Source organism: Oncorhynchus mykiss, chromosome 21 (assembly GCF_057628025.1).
Source record: "Oncorhynchus mykiss isolate SJ-2025 chromosome 21, ASM5762802v1, whole genome shotgun sequence".
In the NCBI taxonomy this organism is placed as follows: domain Eukaryota; kingdom Metazoa; phylum Chordata; class Actinopteri; order Salmoniformes; family Salmonidae; genus Oncorhynchus; species Oncorhynchus mykiss.
Genome location: NC_143042.1, coordinates 58,106,835 through 58,130,000, shown reverse-complemented (window position 1 = coordinate 58,130,000; position 23,166 = coordinate 58,106,835). Strand labels below are relative to the sequence as shown.

The 23,166-nt window shown below is 48.0% G+C and overlaps 2 protein-coding genes across 2 annotated transcripts in view; one reads left to right on the top strand and one right to left on the bottom strand.

Moving 5' to 3' along the window:
* LOC110498011 (high mobility group protein B2) overlaps window positions 1-9,197 on the bottom strand; it is an 11,491-nt gene extending 2,294 nt beyond the window's left edge. Inside the window, exons 1-5 of the mRNA XM_036958418.2 lie at window positions 9,105-9,197; window positions 8,180-8,343; window positions 7,400-7,551; window positions 4,983-5,041; window positions 3,209-3,324 (exon numbers count right to left, since the gene is read on the bottom strand). Of these exons, the coding sequence (XP_036814313.1) occupies window positions 3,209-3,324; window positions 4,983-5,041; window positions 7,400-7,551; window positions 8,180-8,329 (477 nt within the window). The 5' untranslated portion in view covers window positions 8,330-8,343; window positions 9,105-9,197. The remainder of the gene's footprint in view (window positions 1-3,208; window positions 3,325-4,982; window positions 5,042-7,399; window positions 7,552-8,179; window positions 8,344-9,104) is intronic.
* A 29-nt stretch (window positions 9,198-9,226) lies between these two features.
* The window catches only part of ctc1 (CST telomere replication complex component 1), a 65,455-nt gene continuing 51,515 nt past the window's right edge, over window positions 9,227-23,166 (top strand). Inside the window, exons 1-9 of the mRNA XM_090214957.1 lie at window positions 9,227-9,672; window positions 9,804-9,973; window positions 13,919-14,159; window positions 14,247-14,479; window positions 14,635-14,764; window positions 15,718-16,314; window positions 16,424-16,767; window positions 20,048-20,195; window positions 21,314-21,656. Of these exons, the coding sequence (XP_090071083.1) occupies window positions 9,631-9,672; window positions 9,804-9,973; window positions 13,919-14,159; window positions 14,247-14,479; window positions 14,635-14,764; window positions 15,718-16,314; window positions 16,424-16,767; window positions 20,048-20,195; window positions 21,314-21,656 (2,248 nt within the window). The 5' untranslated portion in view covers window positions 9,227-9,630. The remainder of the gene's footprint in view (window positions 9,673-9,803; window positions 9,974-13,918; window positions 14,160-14,246; window positions 14,480-14,634; window positions 14,765-15,717; window positions 16,315-16,423; window positions 16,768-20,047; window positions 20,196-21,313; window positions 21,657-23,166) is intronic.

Here is a 23,166-nt window from a genome sequence, read left to right as displayed (position 1 = left end):
CTCTAGCAGGTCCCCTAACTAACGGGTCCCCTAACTAACAGGTTCTCTAGCAGGTCCCCTAACTAACGGGTCCCCTAACTAACAGGTTCTCTAGCAGGTCCCCTAACTAACAGGTTCTCTAGCGGGTCCCCTAACTAACAGGTCCCCTAACTAACAGGTCCTCTAGCGGGTCTCCTAACTAACGGGTCTCCTAACTAACGGGTCCCCTAACTAACGGGTTCTCTAGCAGGTCCCCTAACTAACGGGTCCCCTAACTAACAGGTTCTCTAGCAGGTCCCCTAACTAGCGGGTCCCCTAACTAACAGGTCCTCTAGCGGGTCTCCTAACTAACGGGTCCCCTAACTAACGGGTCCCCTAACTAACAGGTTCTCTAGCAGGTCCCCTAACTAACAGGTCCTCTAACTAACAGGTTCTCTAGCAGGTCCCCTAACTAACGGGTCCCCCAACTAACAGGTTCTCTAGCAGGTCCCCTAACTAACAGGTTCTCTAGTGGGTCCCCTAACTAACAGGTCATCTAACTAACAGGTTCTCTAGCAGGTCCCCTAACTAACAGGTTCACTAACAGGTTCTCTAGCGGGTCCCCTAACTAACAGGTTCTCTAGCGGGTCCCCTAACTAACAGGTTCTCTAGCAGGTCCCCTAACTAACTGGTCATCTAACTAACAGGTTCTCTAGCGGGTCCCCTAACTAACAGGTCCCCTAACTAACAGGTTCTCTAGCAGGTCCCCTAACTAACAGGTTCTCTAGCAGGTCCCCTAACTAACAGGTTCTCTAGCAGGTCCCCTAACTAACAGGTGCTCTAGCAGGTCCCCTAACTAACAGGTTCTCTAGCAGGTCCCCTAATTAACAGGTCATCTAACTAACAGGTTCTCTAGCGGGTCCCCTAACTAACAGGTCCCCTAACTAACAGGTTCTCTAGCAGGTCACCTAACTAACAGGTTCTCTAGCGGGTCCCCTAACTAACGGGACCCCTAACTAACAGGTTCTCTAGCGGGTCCCCTAACTAACGGGACCCCTAACTAACAGGTTCTCTAGCGGGTCCCCTAACTAACAGGTTCTCTAGCGGGTCCCCTAACTAACAGGTTCTCTAGCAGGTCCCCTAACTAACAGGTTCTCTAGCAGGTCCCCTAACTAACAGGTCCCCTAACTAACAGGTTCTCTAGCAGGTCCCCTAACTAACAGGTTCTCTAGCGGGTCCCCTGACTAACAGGTCCTCTAGCGGGTCCCCTAACTAACAGGTTCTCTAGCAGGTCCCTTAACTAACAGGTTCTCTAGCAGGTCCCCCAACTAACAGGTTCTCTAGCGGGTCTCCTAACTAACGGGTCCCCTAACAAACAGGTTCTCTAGCGGGTCCCCTAACTAATGGGTCCCCTAACTAACAGGTTCTCTAGCGGGTCCCCTAACTAATGGGTCCCCTAACTAACAGGTTCTCTAGCGGGTCCCCTAACTAACGGGTCCCCTAACTAACAGGTTCTCTAGCAGGTCCCCTAACTAACGGGTCCCCTAACTAACAGGTTCTCTAGCAGGTCCCCTAACTAACAGGTTCTCTAGCAGGTCCACTAACTAACAGGTTCTCTAGCAGGTCCCCTAACTAACGGGTCCCCTAACTAACAGGTTCTCTAGCAGGTCCCCTAACTAACAGGTTCTCTAGTGGGTCCCCTAACTAACAGGTCCCCTAACTAACAGGTTCTCTAGCAGGTCCCCTAACTAACAGGTTCTCTAGTGGGTCCCCTAACTAACGGGTCCCCTAACTAGCAGGTTCTCTAGTGGGTCCCCTAACTAACGGGTCCCCTAACTAACAGGTTCTCTAGTGGGTCCCCTAACTAACAGGTCCCCTAACTAACAGGTTCTCTAGCAGGTCCCCTAACTAACAGGTTCTCTAGCAGGTCCCCTAACTAACAGGTTCTCTAGCAGGTCCCCTAACTAACAGGTTCTCTAGCAGATCCCCTAACTAACAGGTTCTCTAGTGGGTCCCCTAACTAACGGGTCCCCTAACTAACAGGTTCTCTAGTGGGTCCCCTAACTAACGGGTCCCCTAACTAACAGGTTCTCTAGCAGGTCCCCTAACTAACGGGTCCCCTAACTAACAGGTTCTCTAGCAGGTCCCCCAACTAACAGGTTCTCTAGTGGGTCCCCTAACTAACGGGTCCCCTAACTAGCAGGTTCTCTAGTGGGTCCCCTAACTAACGGGTCCCCTAACTAACAGGTTCTCTAGCAGGTCCCCTAACTAACAGGTTCTCTAGCAGGTCCCCTAACTAACGGGTCCCCTAACTAACAGGTTCTCTAGCAGGTCCCCTAACTAACAGGTTCTCTAGTGGGTCCCCTAACTAACAGGTCCCCTAACTAACAGGTTCTCTAGCAGGTCCCCTAACTAACAGGTTCTCTAGTGGGTCCCCTAACTAACGGGTCCCCTAACTAGCAGGTTCTCTAGTGGGTCCCCTAACTAACGGGTCCCCTAACTAACAGGTTCTCTAGTGGGTCCCCTAACTAACAGGTCCCCTAACTAACAGGTTCTCTAGCAGGTCCCCTAACTAACAGGTTCTCTAGCAGGTCCCCTAACTAACAGGTTCTCTAGCAGATCCCCTAACTAACAGGTTCTCTAGTGGGTCCCCTAACTAACGGGTCCCCTAACTAACAGGTTCTCTAGTGGGTCCCCTAACTAACGGGTCCCCTAACTAACAGGTTCTCTAGCAGGTCCCCTAACTAACAGGTTCTCTAGTGGGTCCCCTAACTAACGGGTCCCCTAACTAACAGGTTCTCTAGCAGGTCCCCTAACTAACGGGTCCCCTAACTAACAGGTTCTCTAGCAGGTCCCCTAACTAACGGGTCCCCTAACTAACAGGTTCTCTAGCAGGTCCCCTAACTAACAGGTTCTCTAGTGGGTCCCCTAACTAACGGGTTCCTTAACTAACAGGTTCTCTAGTGGGTCCCCTAACTAACGGGTCCCTTAACTAACAAGTTCTCTAGTGGGTCCCCTAACTAACGGGTCCCAGCTGTGGTGAAGGAATGCATGTTCTTGTATAGGGCTGGCACAATTACCGTACAACCGACGGCTATATGGCGTACCGTACAACTGACGTCTATATTGCTGGGTACACTTCCTGCTTTGCTCTTACAGATAAACCCCAGTCCACGGATTATGCCACTATTCAGTTGACTGGGGACGCCCATTCGGTGTGCGTGTTTGTTACTGTAGTAACGTAGAGTACCTTGTCGTATTTCTCCCTCAGTCGGAGAGCCTTCTCTTCAAACGGCTGTTTCTGGGTTGGAGTCTGTTGACCCCACATGATCCCCAGCTTCTTAGCTGTCTCTCCTATAGAACAGCCTGGAGACGATAATACATTATATATACTACCTCATATACATACATTATATATACACACCCCACAGAATAGCCTGGAGATGATAATATACACATTATATACTACTACTACCTATTGAACAGCCTGGAGATGATAATATACACATTATATACTACTACTACCTATAGAACAGCCTGGAGATGATAATATATACATTATATACTACTACTACTACCTATTGAACAGCCTGGAGATGATAATATATACATTATATACTACTACTACTACCTATAGAACAGCCTGGAGATGATAATATACACATTATATACTACTACTACCTATTGAACAGCCTGGAGATGATAATATACACATTATATACTACTACTACCTATAGAACAGCCTGGAGATGATAATATATACATTATATAGTACTACTACTACCTATAGAACAGCCTGGAGATGATAATATATACATTATATACTACTACTACCTATAGAACAGCCTGGAGATGATAATATATACATTATATAGTACTACTACTACCTATAGAACAGCCTGGAGATGATAATATACACATTATATACTACTACTACCTATAGAACAGCCTGGAGATGATAATATATACATTATATAGTACTACTACTACCTATAGAACAGCCTGGAGATGATAATATATACATTATATACTACTACCTATAGAACAGCCTGGAGATGATAATATATACATTATATAGTACTACTACTACCTATAGAACAGCCTGGAGATGATAATATACACATTATATACTACTACTACCTATAGAACAGCCTGGAGATGATAATATATACATGATATACTACTACTACTACCTATAGAACAGCCTGGAGATGATAATATATACATTATATACTACTACTACTACCTATAGAACAGCCTGGAGATGATAATAATATATATATTATATACTACTACTACCTATAGAACAGCCTGGAGATGATAATATATACATTATATACTACTACCTATAGAACAGCCTGGAGATGATAATAATATATATATTATATACTACTACTACCACTACTACCTATAGAACAGCCTGGAGATGATAATATATACATGATATACTACTACTACCTATAGAACAGCCTGGAGATGATAATATATACATTATATAGTACTACTACTACCTATAGAACAGCCTGGAGATGATAATATATACATGATATACTACTACTACTACCTATAGAACAGCCTGGAGATGATAATATATACATTATATAGTACTACTACTACCTATAGAACAGCCTGGAGATGATAATATATACATGATATACTACTACTACCTATAGAACAGCCTGGAGATGATAATATATACATTATATACTACTACTACATAGAGAACAGCCTGGAGATGATAATATATACTTCTACTACCTATAGAACAACCTGGAGACGATACGACCCCCCATAATGACGACACCACCACAACCCCCATAACACACCACAACAACACCCCAAAATGACACTCCCACACAACACCCCCATCACGACCCCCCACCACAACAACCCCCCATAACGACACCACGACAACACCCCAAAATGACACCACCACGACCCCCACAACACCACAACAACGACCCCCACAACAACACCCCAACAAAGACCAAACATATTAGTTAGTAATAATATCATCAGTGTACCTGGGAACTCCTGTTTGACCGTAGGACGGAACTCTGCAGAGAACACAAAGAAGGCAGACCTGAGGGAGGAAGAGGAAGGAGAGTTAGAGAGAAGACCTGAGGGAAGGAGGAAGAGGGTTAGAGAGAAGACCTGAGGGAAGGAGGAAGAGGGTTAGAGAGAAGACCAGAGGGAAGGAGGAAGAGGGTTAGAGAGAAGACCAGAGGGAAGGAGGAAGAGGGTTAGAGAGAAGACCTGAGGGAAGGAGGAAGAGGGTTAGAGAGAAGCAGGTCACGTGTGATGGAGGGTTAGAGAGAAGCAGGTCACGTGTGATGGAGGGTTAGAGAGAAGCAGGTCACGTGTGATGGAGGGTTAGAGAGAAGCAGGTCACGTGTGATGGAGGGTTAGAGAGAAGCAGGTCACGTGTGATGGAGGGTTAGAGAGAAGCAGGTCACGTGTGATGGAGGGTTAGAGAGAAGCAGGTCACGTGTGATGGAGGGTTAGAGAGAAGCAGGTCACGTGTGATGGAGGGTTAGAGAAGCAGGTCACGTGTGATGGAGGGTTAGAGAGAAGCAGGTCACGTGTGATGGAGGGTTAGAGAGAAGCAGGTCACGTGTGATGGAGGGTTAGAGAGAAGCAGGTCATGGGTGTGCGTGTAAATAGTCCAGTGTGTATGTGATACACGTTTAAAATACACTCAAAAGTATGTGGACACCCCTTCAAATTAGTGGATTCAGCTATTTCAGCCACATCTGGTGCTGACAGGTGTATAAAACCGAGCACACAGCCATGCAATCTCCATAGACAAACATTGGCAGTAGATGTCAACTTTTTATTTAACCTTAATTTAACTAGGCAAGTCAGTTAAGAACCCATTCTTCAACGACGGCCTCCCGGGGAACAGTGGGTTAACTGCCTTGTTCAGGGGGAACAGTGGGTTAACTGCCTTGTTCAGGGGGAACAGTGGGTTAACTGCCTTGTTCAGGGGGAACAGTGGGTTAACTGCCTTGTTCAGGGGGAACAGTGGGTTAACTGCCTTGTTCAGGGGAACAGTGGGTTAACTGCCTTGTTCAGGGGAACTGTGGGTTAACTGCCTTGTTCAGGGGGAACAGTGGGTTAACTGCCTTGTTCAGGGGGAACAGTGGGTTAACTGCCTTGTTCAGGGGAACAGTGGGTTAACTGCCTTGTTCAGGGGGAACAGTGGGTTAACTGCCTTGTTCAGGGGGAACAGTGGGTTAACTGCCTTGTTCAGGGGGAACAGTGGGTTAACTGCCTTGTTCAGGGGAACAGTGGGTTAACTGCCTTGTTCAGGGGGAACAGTGGGTTAACTGCCTTGTTCAGGGGCACAGTGGGTTAACTGCCTTGTTCAGGGGCACAGTGGGTTAACTGCCTTGTTCAGGGGCACAGTGGGTTAACTGCCTTGTTCAGGGGAACAGTGGGTTAACTGCCTTGTTCAGGGGAACAGTGGGTTAACTGCCTTGTTCAGGGGGAACAGTGGGTTAACTGCCTTGTTCAGGGGGAACAGTGGGTTAACTGCCTTGTTCAGGGGGAACAGTGGGTTAACTGCCTTGTTCAGGGGGAACAGTGGGTTAACTGCCTTGTTCAGGGGGAACAGTGGGTTAACTGCCTTGTTCAGGGGCACAGTGGGTTAACTGCCTTGTTCAGGGGGAACAGTGGGTTAACTGCCTTGTTCAGGGGGAACAGTGGGTTAACTGCCTTGTTCAGGGGCACAGTGGGTTAACTGCCTTGTTCAGGGGCACAGTGGGTTAACTGCCTTGTTCAGGGGCACAGTGGGTTAACTGCCTTGTTCAGGGGCACAGTGGGTTAACTGCCTTGTTCAGGGGAACAGTGGGTTAACTGCCTTGTTCAGGGGGCACAGTGGGTTAACTGCCTTGTTCAGGGGGAACAGTGGGTTAACTGCCTTGTTCAGGGGCACAGTGGGTTAACTGCCTTGTTCAGGGGCACAGTGGGTTAACTGCCTTGTTCAGGGGCACAGTGGGTTAACTGCCTTGTTCAGGGGAACAGTGGGTTAACTGCCTTGTTCAGGGGAACAGTGGGTTAACTGCCTTGTTCAGGGGCACAGTGGGTTAACTGCCTTGTTCAGGGGCACAGTGGGTTAACTGCCTTGTTCAGGGGCACAGTGGGTTAACTGCCTTGTTCAGGGGAACAGTGGGTTAACTGCCTTGTTCAGGGGAACAGTGGGTTAACTGCCTTGTTCAGGGGGAACAGTGGGTTAACTGCCTTGTTCAGGGGCACAGTGGGTTAACTGCCTTGTTCAGGGGGAACAGTGGGTTAACTGCCTTGTTCAGGGGCAGAACGACAGATCTTTATCAACTGGTAATTTTGGAATGAGATGTTCAATGAGCAGGTGTCCACATACTTTTGGTAATGTGGTGTACACACCCCAGTCAGTGTGTACAGCAGAGTGTGTGTGACTCACGGGGGTCGTTTGGGAGCGTTGGGGTCCTTCTTCCTCCTACCACTCTTGGCCATCCCCTTGGGGGGGACGTACCCCCTCATGTCCCTCTCATAACGCACCTTGTCGTTCTTCGCCATGTCCTCAAAACGACGCTTATCATTCGCAGTCAGACCCTACACACAGTTATAAAACACACTACATTATAACATATTTATCACATACACTTGTTGTAGCACCGGGTGTGTGTGTATATGTACACATCACAGTAGTATAACACCGTTATAACAGACACCGTGGTATAACACCATTATAACAGACACAGTGGTGGTATAACACCATTATAACAGACACCGTGGTATAACACCATTATAACAGACACAGTGGTGGTATAACACCATTATAACAGACACAGTGGTGGTATAACACCATTATAACAGACACCGTGGTATAACACCATTATAACAGACACAGTGGTATAACACCATTATAACAGACACTGTGGTATAACACCGTGGTATAACACCGTTATAACAAACACCGTGGTATAACAGCGTTATAACAGACACCGTGGTATAACACCATTATAACAGACACAGTGGTATAACACCATTATAACAGACACTGTGGTATTACACCGTGGTATAACACCGTTATAACAGACACCGTGGTATAACAGCGTTATAACAGACACCGTGGTATAACTGACACAGTGGTGGTGGTATAACAGCGTTATAACAGACACCGTGGTATAACAGACACAGTGGTGGTATAACACCCTGTGATGTGTGTATTAATATGTACCCTCCATCTCTCTGAACACTGCTTGGAGAACTCCGCGAAGTTGACCGACTGTTCGGGGTGTTTCCTCTTGTGTTCCTCCCGGCAGGTCTGGACGAAGAAGGCGTAGGCTGACGTCTTGCCCTTTGGCTTGTTAACGTCCCCTTTCACCATGGCGACACGACTGACTGAAACACCGGAGAAAATATACATTTACGACAATATCTTTTTTTTTTTTTTGCAAATTCATCTAGCTAGTGGCTAACTAGCTAGGCCCCACGCCGGATAAAACGTCAAAAAAGTACAAATGGATAGTTAGCTAGCTAACTATTGTAACGGCAACTAATGTTGTGCTTGTATATGTGATGGATTGCAGACCAGGTGCCGTAGACTGTATAGTTTGCAGTGCGGTTAGCCTAGTTAGCCAACTAGCATGCTAACTCGTTGAGAACAATGGGGCCACCATTTGCTTCCCGCCTAACGCGCTGCTAGCTCATCCCATCCCCCAGCGCTAGCATTTATGCTAAATATGCTAACGCGCTGCTAGCTCATTCCACCCCCCAGCGCTAGCATTTATGCTAAAGATGCTAACGCGATGCTAGATCATCCCATCCCCCAGCGCTAGTGTTTATGCTAAAGATGCTAACGCTAGCCATCAGAATACATAGTTAGCTAACATTAGCTAGTGTGAAACATTTTACAGTATAGTTACGAGTAATCATAAAGCAAGGTTATTTTACATCTTTAAAAAAAACAACAACCCAGATTTAGCCATTTCACCAGTTTAGCAAGCTGGCTAACATTTACAGTGACTCGCTCTGAAGATAGTATAGTAACGTTACCTTTTTTTGTTTGTTTTTTTTTGCAGGGAAACTAACATTTCTACAACTTTCAATGTACATTTAAAACATGTTACTGCTACTAACGTCCAATGTCTTTCATTACTTACATTTACCGGCCAGATGAAGTTTGCAAGAATGAGTCTGGTTGTTTTTGTTGTTGTCGCTGCTGCTGTGTGTTTCTCCGGAGAGGATAGTTGACTGAGCATCAAACAGGATGGATCTAAGACCCGCCCCCGTTGGCTGATTACGTTCATTAGAACACAGGGGGCGGAGACCACGGGGTTGCGATGGGCGGAGACTCGTTTCTGATTGACCGACCAGTGTGCGTTCCTCCCTCCAGCCCGGATTTGGTCCGGAAGAACTCCCGTTAACCGAGCGCTGTTTGCTGGGCGGCAGATTTCGTGCGTTATGAACGTAATGGGGACGCCGTAGTTCTACTGTTATTGTTATTCAGATGATTTGAAGTTTTTTTCTGTGTGCGAGTCTGTGATAGTTTATTACTAACTGGTTGACAACGGTAGCATTAATGTCTGTCCGATCAGATCTGACCAAAATTAAAAGAGGTTAATAGTTACGTGACTTGTAGTGAAGATATGAAGCGATTCAGAACAGCATCAACGAAACGAACCTAGAATGGAATCATTTATGGATAACTTCAGGGAGAGGAGTGAAGTGGTAAGTTACGTTGTCTACTTTCGTTTATTTTTTTTTATTTTTTTTTACAATAGTCAGCTAGCTACATTCAAACAAAATACAGTATTTTTACTCATTCACCACACCTTTCGTTCATATCTCCTTTCTTGTAGGAACGGGAGTGGCTGCAGGAGCTATTCGTGTTCGTGAGGGACAATCTGTTCCCGGTTCTCGGTCCAACCACCGGTAGTGTTTCCCCGGAAGAGCTCTCGCTAGCCATGACACGGAGAGTGGAACGGGCGGTGGGCTCCTCGTCTGCCCGGTCTCTGCCGCTCAGTTACAGGTGACCAGTTGATGTTGTTTACCGGCTTTGGCGAAAATGTGCACGTTTTAGCTCCAGCCTTGCACAAGCACAACTGATCACATTAACCAAGGGGTATTAATGATCCAGTTGATTAATGTGTTAGTGCTGGGCTTGAACTAAAGTCTGCTTACTGCTCACCAGGATCAGAGCTGGTTGGAGTCCTTTAGTTTAGGGTCCGTCTAAGGCAAATCAAATTGTATTAGTCACATGCGCAGAATACAACAGGTTTAGTAGACCTCACAGTGAAATGCTGAATACAACAGGTATAGTAGACCTCACAGTGAAATGCTGAATACAACAGGTGTAGTAGACCTTACAGTGAAATGCTGAATACAACAGGTGTAGTAGACCTCACAGTGAAATGCTGAATACAACAGGTGTAGTAGACCTTACAGTGAAATGCTGAATACAACAGGTGTAGTAGACCTCACAGTGAAATGCTGAATACAACAGGTGTAGTAGACCTCACAGTGAAATGCTGAATACAACAGGTGTAGTAGACCTTACAGTGAAATGCTGAATACAACAGGTGTAGTAGACCTTACAGTGAAATGCTGAATACAACAGGTGTAGTAGACCTTACAGTGAAATGCTGAATACAACAGGTGTAGTAGACCTTAGAGTGAAATGCTGAATACAACAGGTGTAGTAGACCTTACAGTGAAATGCTGAATACAACAGGTATAGTAGACCTCACAGTGAAATGCTGAATACAACAGGTGTAGTAGACCTTACAGTGAAATGCTGAATACAACAGGTGTAGTAGACCTCACAGTGAAATGCTGAATACAACAGGTGTAGTAGACCTTACAGTGAAATGCTGAATACAACAGGTGTAGTAGACCTCACAGTGAAATGCTGAATACAACAGGTGTAGTAGACCTCACAGTGAAATGCTGAATACAACAGGTGTAGTAGACCTTACAGTGAAATGCTGAATACAACAGGTGTAGTAGACCTTACAGTGAAATGCTGAATACAACAGGTGTAGTAGACCTTACAGTGAAATGCTGAATACAACAGGTGTAGTAGACCTTAGAGTGAAATGCTGAATACAACAGGTGTAGTAGACCTTACAGTGAAATGCTGAATACAACAGGTGTAGTAGACCTTACAGTGAAATGCTGAATACAACAGGTGTAGTAGACCTTACAGTGAAATGCTGAATACAACAGGTGTAGTAGACCTTACATTGAAATGCTGAATACAACAGGTGTAGGTAGACCTTACTGTGAAATGCTTAATACAACAGGTGTAGTAGACCTCACAGTGAAATGCTGAATACAACAGGTGTAGTAGACCTTACAGTGAAATGCTGAATACAACAGGTGTAGTAGACCTTACAGTGAAATGCTGAATACAACAGGTGTAGTAGACCTTACATTGAAATGCTGAATACAACAGGTGTAGGTAGACCTTACTGTGAAATGCTTAATACAACAGGTGTAGTAGACCTTACAGTGAAATGCTGAATACAACAGGTGTAGTAGACCTCACAGTGAAATGCTGAATACAACAGGTGTAGTAGACCTCACAGTGAAATGCTGAATACAACAGGTGTAGTAGACCTTACAGTGAAATGCTGAATACAACAGGTGTAGTAGACCTCACAGTGAAATGCTGAATACAACAGGTGTAGTAGACCTTACAGTGAAATGCTGAATACAACAGGTGTAGTAGACCTTACAGTGAAATGATGAATACAACAGGTGTAGTAGACCTTACAGTGAAATGATGAATACAACAGGTGTAGTAGACCTTACAGTGAAATGCTGAATACAACAGGTGTAGTAGACCTCACAGTGAAATGCTGAATACAACAGGTGTAGTAGACCTTACAACAGGTGTAGTAGACCTTACAACAGGTGTAGTAGACCTTACAGTGAAATGCTGAATACAACAGGTGTAGTAGACCTTACAACAGGTGTAGTAGACGTACTTACGAGTCCCTAACCAACAATGCCGTTTAAAGTAATACAGAGAAGAATAAGAAATACAATTATCAAGTGAAAGCTGCAGTAAAATACCAAAACTATTTACAGGGGGGTACCGGTACAATGTGTGGGGGCACCGGTTAGTTGAGGTTGAGGTAATGTGTACATGTAGGTAGAGTTATTAAAGTGACTATGCATAGATAATAACATAGAGTAGCAGCTGTGTAAAAAATAAAAGGGGGGGGGTGCAATGCCAATAGTCTGGGTAGCCTTCTGATTAGGTGTTCAGGAGTCTTATGGCTTGGGAGTAGAAGCTGTTTAGAAGCCTCTTGGACCTAGACTTGGTGTTCCGGTACCGCTTGCCGTGCGGTAGCAGAGAGAACAGTTTATGACTTGGGTGGTTGGAGTCTTTGACACTTTTTATGGCCTTCCTCTGACACCACCTGGTATAGAGGTCCTGGGTGACAGGAAGCTTGGCCCCAGTGATCTGTAGCACCTTACGGTCGGAGGCCGAGCAGTTGCCATATCAGGCATTGATGCAACCAGGATGCTCTCGATGGTGCAGCCGAGGAACCGTTTGAGGACCCAAATATTTTTGAATAGGTTTTATCGTGCCCTCTTCCCTGATGTGGACACCAAGGAACTTGAAGCTCTCAACCTGCTCCACTGCAGCCCTCAACATCACCAGAGGAGAAGTGGGATAAGGGTACGGCTAAAGGCTATACGAACTGGCCGTCTAGCACATTCGGAATAGAGAATAAAAGGAGCAGGTTTCTGAGCTCGATAGCATAGATTCAAGGCATAGTGTACAGACAAATGTAAGGTAGGATGTGAGTACATTGGAGGTAAACCTAGGCATTGAGTAATGAAGAGAGAGAGATAGTCTCTAGAGATGTTTAAACCAGGTGATGTCATCGCATATGTAGGAGGTGGAACAACATGGTTGGTTAAGGCATATTGAGCAGGGCTTGAGGCTCTACAGTGAAATAAGACAGTAATCACTAACCAGGACAGACAGACACTACCTGTCAGAGTTTGCGGTAGGAATCCGGGGATATGGAGAGAAAAATAGGTCCGGTATGCTCTGGTTAGAAACGTGTTGTACGAACTGGCGAGAGCTGATGACCGCTAGCAGTGGTTAGCTGATGACCTCTAGCAGTGGTTAGCTGATGACCTCTAGCAGTGGTTAGCTGATGACCGCTAGCAGTGGTTAGCTGATGACCTCTAGCAGTGGTTAGCTGATGACCGCTAGCAGTGGTTAGCTGATGACCTCTAGCAGTGGTTAGCTGATGACCTCTAGCAGTGGTTAGCTGATGACCGCTAGCAGTGGTTAGCTGATGACCTCTAGCAGTGGTTAGCTGATGACCGATAGCAGTGGTTAGCTGATGACCTCTAGCAGTGGTTAGCTGATGACCTCTAGCAGTGGTTAGCTGATGACCTCTAGCAGTGGTTAGCTGATGACCGCTAGCAGTGGTTAGCTGATGACCTCTAGCAGTGGTTAGCTGATGACCTCTAGCAGTGGTTAGCTGATGACCTCTAGCAGTGGTTAGCTGATGACCTCTAGCAGTGGTTAGCTGATGACCTCTAGCAGTGGTTAGCTAATGACCTCTAGCAGTGGTTAGCTGATGACCTCTAGCAGTGGTTAGCTAATGACCTCTAGCAGTGGTTAGCTGATGACCGCTAGCAGTGGTCAGCTGACTGATAGCTGGTAGCTAGTAGCTAGTTAACTTCAGTTGAGGTATTCCAGTTCGGAGGTAAATAGAAATACTTTAGGAAGAAAAGAACAGATCCACACCACATTGGGGGAGGCGGGTTGCAGGAGAGTATTTTGAAGTTGAGGTTTAGGAAAAATATTAAAAAGAACTCAAAGAAAAATATATATGCACATGGGACGAGACAAAGACGTCTGACTGCTACGCCATCTCCTGTCATTGGGGAGGTTTAGAAACCATCAACACCACTCCTAACCTTAACCTCCTCTTGTTGTTAGGCTCATCTCCGTAGCTGAGCTGGTTACCTGGCAACGCACACCCTGCTGTAGCAACCTGACCTGGAGCACCGCTCAGCACAGGGAATGGGTCCGGGAGGCAGAGCAGGCTCTGCCCAATCACAAGGCTTTGCCGCGTGCCAACCTGTTGCTGATAGGCTGTCTCAGTGATGGGTGTGACCCAGAGAGGTCATGTGACGGAGCGTGGCGTGTGAGGGACGCCACTGGGACCGTACACTGTGAGGTGAGAGTGTCTGTCTGTTTGTCTGTGTGTAATAGAAGACAAGACAGCCTTGAATTCACTCCTGTCGTTCTTTCTCTGATTGGTTAGCTACTGAGCCCCTCCCCTCACTGGCTGGGCCTGCCCGTTCTCTTCCCCTGCTGGAATTACATCCCCCAGCCTGCACTGGGGAAGGACCAGGAAGTGGAGGAGAGGGGCTACCTGGAGCTGGTTGGCTGTCCCCTACCCCTGACCTCTGACCCTGAGATGACCTTTAACCCTGCAGGGGTCAACCTGAAGAGGGCTGTCGGGGTCAGAGAAGCTGCAGGACTCATACAGCACAGGTCAGGGTTTCTGGCATACATGTATGGAGAATTGTGTTTGCGTAACTGTGTGTGTGTGTGTGTGTAACTGTGTGTGTGTGTGTGTGTGTGTAACTGTGTCTGTGTGTGTGTGTGTAACTGTGTCTGTGTGTGTGTGTGTGTGTGTGTGTGTGCAGGGTGCGAGGCCTTCGTGTGAAGGTGTATGGGGAGGTTTCTGGAGTCTACCCTCTACTGAACATGGCAGGGAAGTCCCTCTTCTGTCTCCGTCTGAGAGAGGGACGACACACTCTACCATTACTGGTCACGGTGAGGAGAGAGAGAGAGACACTACCATTACTGGTCACAGTGAGGAGAGAGAGAGACACTACCATTACTGGTCACAGTGAGGAGAGAGAGAGACACTACCATTACTGGTCACAGTGAGGAGAGAGAGAGAGAGAGAGAGACACTACCATTACTGGTCACAGTGAGGAGAGAGAGAGAGAGAGAGAGACACTACCATTACTGGTCACAGTGAGGAGAGAGAGAGACACTACCATTACTGGTCACAGTGAGGAGAGAGAGAGACACTACCATTACTGGTCACAGTGAGGAGAGAGAGAGAGAGAGAGAGACACTACCATTACTGGTCACAGTGAGGAGAGAGAGAGAGAGAGAGAGACACTACCATTACTGGTCACAGTGAGGAGAGAGAGAGAGACACTACCATTACTGGTCACAGTGAGGAGAGAGAGAGACACTACCATTACTGGTCACAGTGAGGAGAGAGAGAGAGAGAGAGAGACACTACCATTACTGGTCACAGTGAGGAGAGAGAGAGAGAGACACTACCATTACCGGTCACGTTGAGGAGAGAGAGAGACACTACCATTACTGGTCACAGTGAGGAAAGAGAGAGAGACACTACCATTACTGGTCACAGTGAGGAGAGAGAGAGACACTACCATTACTGGTCACAGTGAGGAGATAGAGAGAGACACTACCATTACTGGTCACAGTGAGGAGAGAGAAAGAGACACTACCATTACTGGTCACAGTGAGGAGAGAGAGAGAGAGAGACACTACCATTACTGGTCACGGTGAGGAGAGAGAGAGAGACACTACCATTACTGGTCACAGTGAGGAAAGAGAGAGAGACACTACCATTACTGGTCACAGTGAGGAGAGAGAGACACTACCATTACTGGTCACAGTGAGGAGAGAGGGGGTGTATGGGTAACGTATCCTTTTAACCTTCACTCTGTCTCTCTCTTTTTTAGGAGCCGTGCTGTCTGTGGTGGCAGCAATGTGTGTGTGTGGGAGGTAGTGTGTGTGTGTCGGGGCTGCGTGTGTGTGCACTGCAGGGCTGGTCTGGGAACAGGGTTCTGTGTGCAACGAGTCAGTCTTCTCTCACTTTGCTTCCTGACACACTGATCCAGGACCTGTCTGATCCACCCACATTGGACAAGCACACCCCAGACCCAGACCCTGTGGGGTTAGATCCACCGCTGTCTGACTGCCGTAGTACTGGGTGTCCTCTCCCAGAGAGACGGGGCGCTGGACCAGACCCAGACCCTGTGGGGTTAGATCCACCGCTGTCTGACTGCAGTAGTACTGGGGGTCCTCTCCCAGAGAGACGGGGCGCTGGACCAGACCCAGACCCTGTGGGGTTAGATCCACCGCTGTCTGACTGCCGTAGTACTGGGTGTCCTCTCCCAGAGAGACGGGGCGCTGGACCAGACCCTGTGGGGTTAGATCCACCGCTGTCTGACTGCAGTAGTACTGGGGGTCCTCTCCCAGAGAGACGGGGCGCTGGACCAGACCCAGACCCCTCTCCCATCCTCAGGCCCAAACTCTCCAAGGCCATCAGCTACAAGGTCATTTTTGTTTGTTTGTTTATCTCTGAGTATTATAGGTTAACATCTATACATCTATACACCTGGATGTCAAGGTTTCCATCCTGAGCCCTCCCCTTCTCCCTGATAGGGTGTGCTGACCAGTGTCCTGAGTGCGGCAGCGGGGCTCTATGTGATTGACGGGAAGGTGGGCCTGTGTTTGGCCTATCAGCCACTGCAGAGGCGTGGCCTGCGTCCGGGGGCGGAGATAGAACTCCATGATGTCCATTTCCTGTACCGCCCCTCTCCCCACTTCCATCCCTGCATGCTCTGCGTGTGTCTACACTCCAGTCTGCGTGTCACTTCCTTCAGCCGCCTGGGGTCAGAGGTCGACCGCCCTAGCGACTTCCCGCTGCTGTGGCTACTGCTGGAGAGGAATCTGGGCGTGTCTCAGTACCTGTGGCTCTGTCACTGCTGCAGAGCTCTAAGAGACAGGTAGGAGACAGGTGGGAGAGGGGTAGGAGACGGGGAGGAGGTAGGAGACAGGGAGGAGACGGGTAGGAGGGAGGGAGCAGACTGGTAGGAGACAGGGAGGAGACGGGTAGGAGGGAGGGAGGAGACAGGTAGGAGGGAGGGAGGAGACGGGTAGGAGGGAGGGAGGAGACGGGTAGGAGACGGGTAGGAGGGAGGTAGGAGACGGGTAGGAGGGAGGTAGGAGACGGGTAGGAGGGAGGTAGGAGACGGGTAGGAGGGAGGTAGGAGACGGGTAGGAGGGAGGTAGGAGACGGGTAGGAGGGAGGTAGGAGACGGGTAGGAGGGAGGTAGGAGACTGGTAGGAGACAGGGAGGAGACGGGTTGGAGGGAGGGAGGAGACGGGTAGGAGGGAGGGCGGAGACGGGTAGGAGGGAGGGAGGAGACGGGTAGGAGACGGGTAGGAGACGGGGAGGAGACGGGTAGGAGACTGGTAGGAGACGGGTAGGAGACATGTAGGAGACTAGGAGGAGACTGGGAGGAGACTGGGAGGAGACTGGTAGGAGACGGGTAGGAGACAGGTAGGAGACGGGTAGGAGACAGGTAGGAGACAGGTAGGAGACAGGGAGGAGACAGGGAGGAGACTGATAGGTAGGAGACTGATAGGTAGGAGACTGATAGGTAGGAGACTGGTAGGAGACTGGTAGGAGACTGGTAGGAGACGGGTAGGAGACAGGGAGGAGACAGGGAGGAGACTGATATGTAGGAGACTGATAGGTAGGAGACTGGTAGGAGACTGGTAGGAGACTGGGAGGAGACGGGGAGGAGGTAGGAGACTGGGAGGAGACGGGGAGGAGGTAGGAGACGGGGAGGAGGTAGGAGACGGGTAGGAGACGGGTAGGAGACGGGTAGGAGACGGGTAGGAGACTGGGAGGAGATAGGGAGGAGACTGATAGGTAGGAGACTGATAGGTAGGAGACTGATAGGTAGGAGACTGATAGGTAGGAGACTGATAGGTAGGAGACTGGTAGGAGACTGGTAGGAGACTGGTAGGAGACGGGTAGGAGACAGGGAGGAGACAGGGAGGAGACTGATATGTAGGAGACTGATAGGTAGGAGACTGGGAGGAGACTGGTAGGAGACTGGGAGGAGACGGGGAGGAGGTAGGAGACTGGAAGGAGACGGGGAGGAGGTAGGAGACGGGGAGGAGGTAGGAGACGGGTAGGAGACGGGTAGGAGACGGGTAGGAGACTGGGAGGAGATAGGGAGGAGACTGGGAGGAGACGGGTAGGAGACGGGCAGGAGATGGGTAGGAGACGGGCAGGAGATGGGTAGGAGACTGGGAGGAGACTGGTAGGAGACGGGGAGGAGGTAGGAGACGGGGAGGAGACTGGGAGGAGACAGGGAGGAGACAGTTAGGAGATTGGGAGGAGACAGTTAGGAGACGGGTAGGAGGTAGGAGACGGGTAGGAGACAGGTAGGAGACTGGGAGGGGACAGTTAGGAGACCGGTTGGACACAGGTAGGAGACAGGTAGGAGACAGGTAGGAGACAGGTAGGAGGTAGGAGACGGGTAGGAGACAGGTAGAGGACTGGGAGGAGACTGGGAGGAGACAGTTAGGAGACAGGTAGGAGACAGAGAGGAGACTGGGAGGAGGCAGGAGACAGGTAATAGACAGGTAGGAGACAGGTAGGAAGTAGGAGACAGGTAGGAAGTAGGAGACAGTTAGGAGACAGTTAGGAGACAGGTAGGAGACTGGGAGGAGGTAGGAGACAGGTAATAGACAGGTAGGAGACAGGAGCATGGGAGGAGACAGTTAGGAGACAGGTAGGAGACTGGGAGGAGGTAGGAGACAGGTAATAGACAGGTAGGAGGTAGGAGACGGGTAGGAGAGAGGTAGGAGACAGGTAGGAGGTAGGAGACAGGTAGGAGGTAGGAGACTGGGAGGAGGTAGGAGACAGGTAGGAGGTAGGAGACTGGGAGGAGGTAGGAGACAGGTAGGAGACAGGAAGGAGACAGGTAGGAGGTAGGAGACAGGTAGGAGGTAGGAGACAGGTAGGAGACAGGTAGGAGACTGGGAGGAGGTAGGAGACAGGTAGGAGACTGGGAGGAGGTAGGAGACAGGTAGGAGACAGGTAGGAGATGGGTAGGAGACTGTTTAAAGACAGTCAACTTAGTGTATGTAATCTTTTGACCCAATGGAATTGTGATACAGTGAATTATAAGTTAAATAATCTGTCTGTAAACAATTGTTGGAAAAATGACTTGTGTCATGTACAAAGTAGATGTCCTAACCGACTTCCCAAAACTACAGTTGGTTAACAAGAAATTTGTGGAATGGTTGAAAAACAAGTTTTAATGACTCCAACCTCCAAAGTGTAGGTAAACTTCCGACTTCAACTGTAGAGGGGGAGACTGGTAGAGGGGGAGACTAGTAGAGGGGGAGACTGGTAGACTGGTAGAGGGGGAGACTGGTAGACTGGTAGACTGGTAGACTGGTAGAGGGGGAGACTGGTAGAGGGGGAGACTGGTAGGAGTGGTGAGGAGTGGTTAGTCAGCATGCTTCACTTTGGGATTAGACATCACTCTGAGAACTCAGCATGCTTCACTTTGGGATTAGACATCACTCTGAGAACTCAGCATGCTTCACTTTGAGATTAGACATCACTCTGAGAACTCAGCATGCTTCACGTTGGGATTAGACATCACTCTGAGAACTCAGCATGCTTCACGTTGGGATTAGACATCACTCTGAGAACTCAGCATGCTTCACTTTGGGATTAGACATCACTCTGAGAACTCAGCATGCTTCACGTTGGGATTAGACATCACTCTGAGAACTCAGCATGCTTCAATTTGGGATTAGACATCACTCTGAGAACTCAGCATGCTTCACGTTGGGATTAGAGATCACTCTGAGAACTCAGCATGCTTCACTTTGGGATTAGACATCACTCTGAGAACTCAGCATGCTTCACGTTGGGATTAGACATCACTCTGAGAACTCAGCATGCTTCACTTTGGGATTAGACATCACTCTGAGAACTCAGCATGCTTCGCTTTGGGATTAGACATCACTCAAACTAGACATTATCTCTGTGTGATTTAATCTCTGTTCATCTTCTCTCTCTCTGTGTGTGATTTAATCTCTGTTCATCTTCTCTCTCTCTCTGTGTGATTTAATCTCTGTTCATCTCTCTATCTCTGTGTGATTTAATCTCTGTTCGTCTTCTCTCTCTGTGTGATTTAACCTCTGTTAATCTTCTCTCTCTGTGTGATTTAACCTCTCTTCTCTCTCTCTCAGACTGGTCCCTCGCTGGGTGAAAGAGGAGTGTGTGTATGTGGTGGCTAGGAGGCTGTTTGAGTGTGTGGTAACGTCAGAGAAGGGAGGAGGGAGGAGAGACATCTACAGAGAGATGCTACAGGAGCCACACCACTGTCCCCTCACTGAGGTACAAACACTTAACTGTTTCAAATCATATTGTTGACTCATATCTCTCTCTCTCTCTGTCTCTCTCTATGTCTCTCTCTGTCTCTCTCTCTCTGTCTCTCTCTCTCTCTCTCTCTCTGTCTATCTCTCTCTCTGTCTCTCTCTTTCTGTCTCTCTCTCTCTGTCTCTCTCTCTCTCTCTCTCTGTCTCTGTCTCTCTCTCTGTCTCTGTCTCTGATATAGTGGGGAGAATGCCAGAGCTAAGTGGTTTATCCATACATCTCAGTTTTGGATAGATAACTCTTCATGTTGTTAATTGTTTAGTGAGTCCAAATTTTCCCAGAGGTGGTTAGATTCTATAGATTCTTCAGTTATATTGAGCTGATTTCTGACATGCTGTTCCTTCTTTTTCCGTAGTGTATTTCTGTATTGTTTTAGTGATTCACCATAGTGAAGGCGTAGACTCAGGGTTTCTGAGTCTCTATGTTTTTGGTTGGACAGGTTTCTCAATTTCTTTCTTAGGTTTTTGCATTCTTCATCAAACCATTTGTCATTGTTGTTAGTTTTCTTAGGTGGTCTGCTTGACATTTTTGACTACTACTACTTGAACTGTTTAGGTTTGATAGGGAAGCTGAGAGGTAAAAAATATCCTGTTTAGGTTTTCTACTGCCAAGTTTACATCTTCACTATTCCAGTGAAATGTTTTGATGTCTCATGAATGAGTATGAATGAGTATTGCTCTGTTCAAGTAGACTGTGATTTTGCTGTGATCTGATAGGGGTGTCAGTGGGCTGACTGTGAACGCTCTGAGAGACTCTGGGTTGAGGTCAGTGATAAAGTAGTCTACAGTACTACTGCCAAGAGATGAGCTATAGGTGTACCTACCATAGGAATCCCCTCGAAGCCTACCATTGACTATGTACATACCCAGCGTGCGACAGAGCTGCAGGAGTTGTGACCCGTTTTTGTTGGTTATGTTGACGTAGTTGTGGCTTGGAGGGGCATATGAGGGAGGGATTGCTGTCACCTGCATGCAGGTGTTTGTCCCCCTGTGTGCTAAGATTGTCTGTCTCTCTCTCTCTCTCTCTCTCTCTCTCTCTCTCTCTCTCTCTCTCTCTCTCTCTCTCTCTCTCTCTCCCAGTACTCTGTGAGTTCTCCAGTGTGTGAGTACGTGTCGGTGTCAGACTGTGTGTGTGTGATGGAGAAAGAGTGCTGGTCGTCTCTGTCTCTCTCCTCTCTCCTCCCAGCCTGTGGTAGTTCCCTGACTCAGGCTGAGCTGAACCCATCTATAGCCTGGTCCGTAGGCCTCTCTCTGGGGCAGGACAGTCAGCCCCGACCCCTACTGCTGGTCGGAGTGTTGGAGCTCCCTGGAACACACACACTCCGCCTGAGAGACCAGACCGGCGCCGTGACCTGTGTTGCCGTGGAGACTGGCGATGATGACTCGGGTGGTCAGAGAGCTGCCAACAACACTGCTTGGATAGGTGAGGTGTGTGTGTGTGTGTGTGTGTGTGTTCATAATCAAATGTTATTGGTCACATACACATATTTAGCAGAAAAAGGTAAAAGGTTGTGAGGGTTTTAGGTGACAAGCCAAATTTCTTCAGCCTTCTGAGGTTCTTCACCAGACTGTCTGACCATTTCAGTTTGTCAGTCGAGGAATTTGAAGCATTTGACTATCTCCACTTCCTGTCGATGTGAATAGGGATCCCTCTGTTGTTTCCTGAAGTCCTGTCGATGTGGGGTGGGATCCCTCTGTTGTTTCCTGAAGTCCTGTCGATGTGAATAGGGATCCCTCTGTTGTTTCCTGAAGATCAGCTCCTTCGTTTTGGTTGATGTTGATTGAGAGGTTATTTTCCTTTGCACTCCTTCGCCCTCACCTCCTCCCTGTAGGCCATCTCGTCGACTGCGTGGCCACACAGTCATGGGTGGACAATGAGTACAGGAGTGGGCTGAGCACACACCCTTGTGGGGTCCTTCCCATCAGGAAGTCCAGGTCCCAATTGCACAGGGCGGGGATCAGACCCAGGGATGAGCTTGGAGGGTACTATGGTGTTGAAGCCTGAGCTATAGTCACAGCATTCTTACATAGGTATTCCTAGGGCAGTGTGTAGTGCGATTACCTCATCTATAGAACTATTGGGGCAATAAGCTAATTGAAGTGGGTCTAGGGATAACGAGAGACCACAGTCCCTGTTAACGGGCCGCGTCGGTGGCACTGTGTTATCCTCAAAGCGGGCGAAGAAGTTGTTTAGCTTGTCCGGGAGCAAGACGTCGGTGTCCGTGATGTAGCTGGTTTTACCTTTGTAATCCGTGATTGTCTGTAGACCCTGACACATACGTCTCGTGTCTGAGCTTGTTGAATTGCGACTCCAGTTTGTCTCTGTAGTGTCATTTTGCCTGTTTCTTTGCCGAGAAAATAACTGCACTATTTGTGTTCTTCCAGTCACCTTTTAAATGCGGTGGTTCGCGCTTTCAGTTTTGCGCGAATGCTGCCGTCTATCCACAGTTTCGGAATTGGGTTGGTTTTAATAGTCACATTTGGAATAATATTAACTCAGCCACGAGTCAGTATATAAGTCGATGTTATTCTTTGAGGCAACCTGGACCATATCCCAGTCTGCGTGATCAAAACAATCTTGATGCATGGATTCCGATTGGTCAGACCAGCGTTTAAATAGACCTTAGCACGGGTACTTCCTGTTTGAGTTTCTGCCTATAGGAAGGGATGAGCAAAATGGAATCGTGATCTGATTTGCCGAAGGGAGTGTGGGGGAGGACCTTGTTTCCTGGAAATTGGAGTAGCCGAGTGTTTTACCAGTGTCAATGTGTTGATAGAACTTCTTCCTTAAATTTGCTTTGTTAAATTCCCCAGCTACAATAAATGCGGCCTCAGAATACAGTGCCTTGCGAAAGTATTCGGCCCCCTTGAACTTTGCGACCTTTTGCCACATTTCAGGCTTCAAACATGAAGATATAAAACTGTATTTTGTT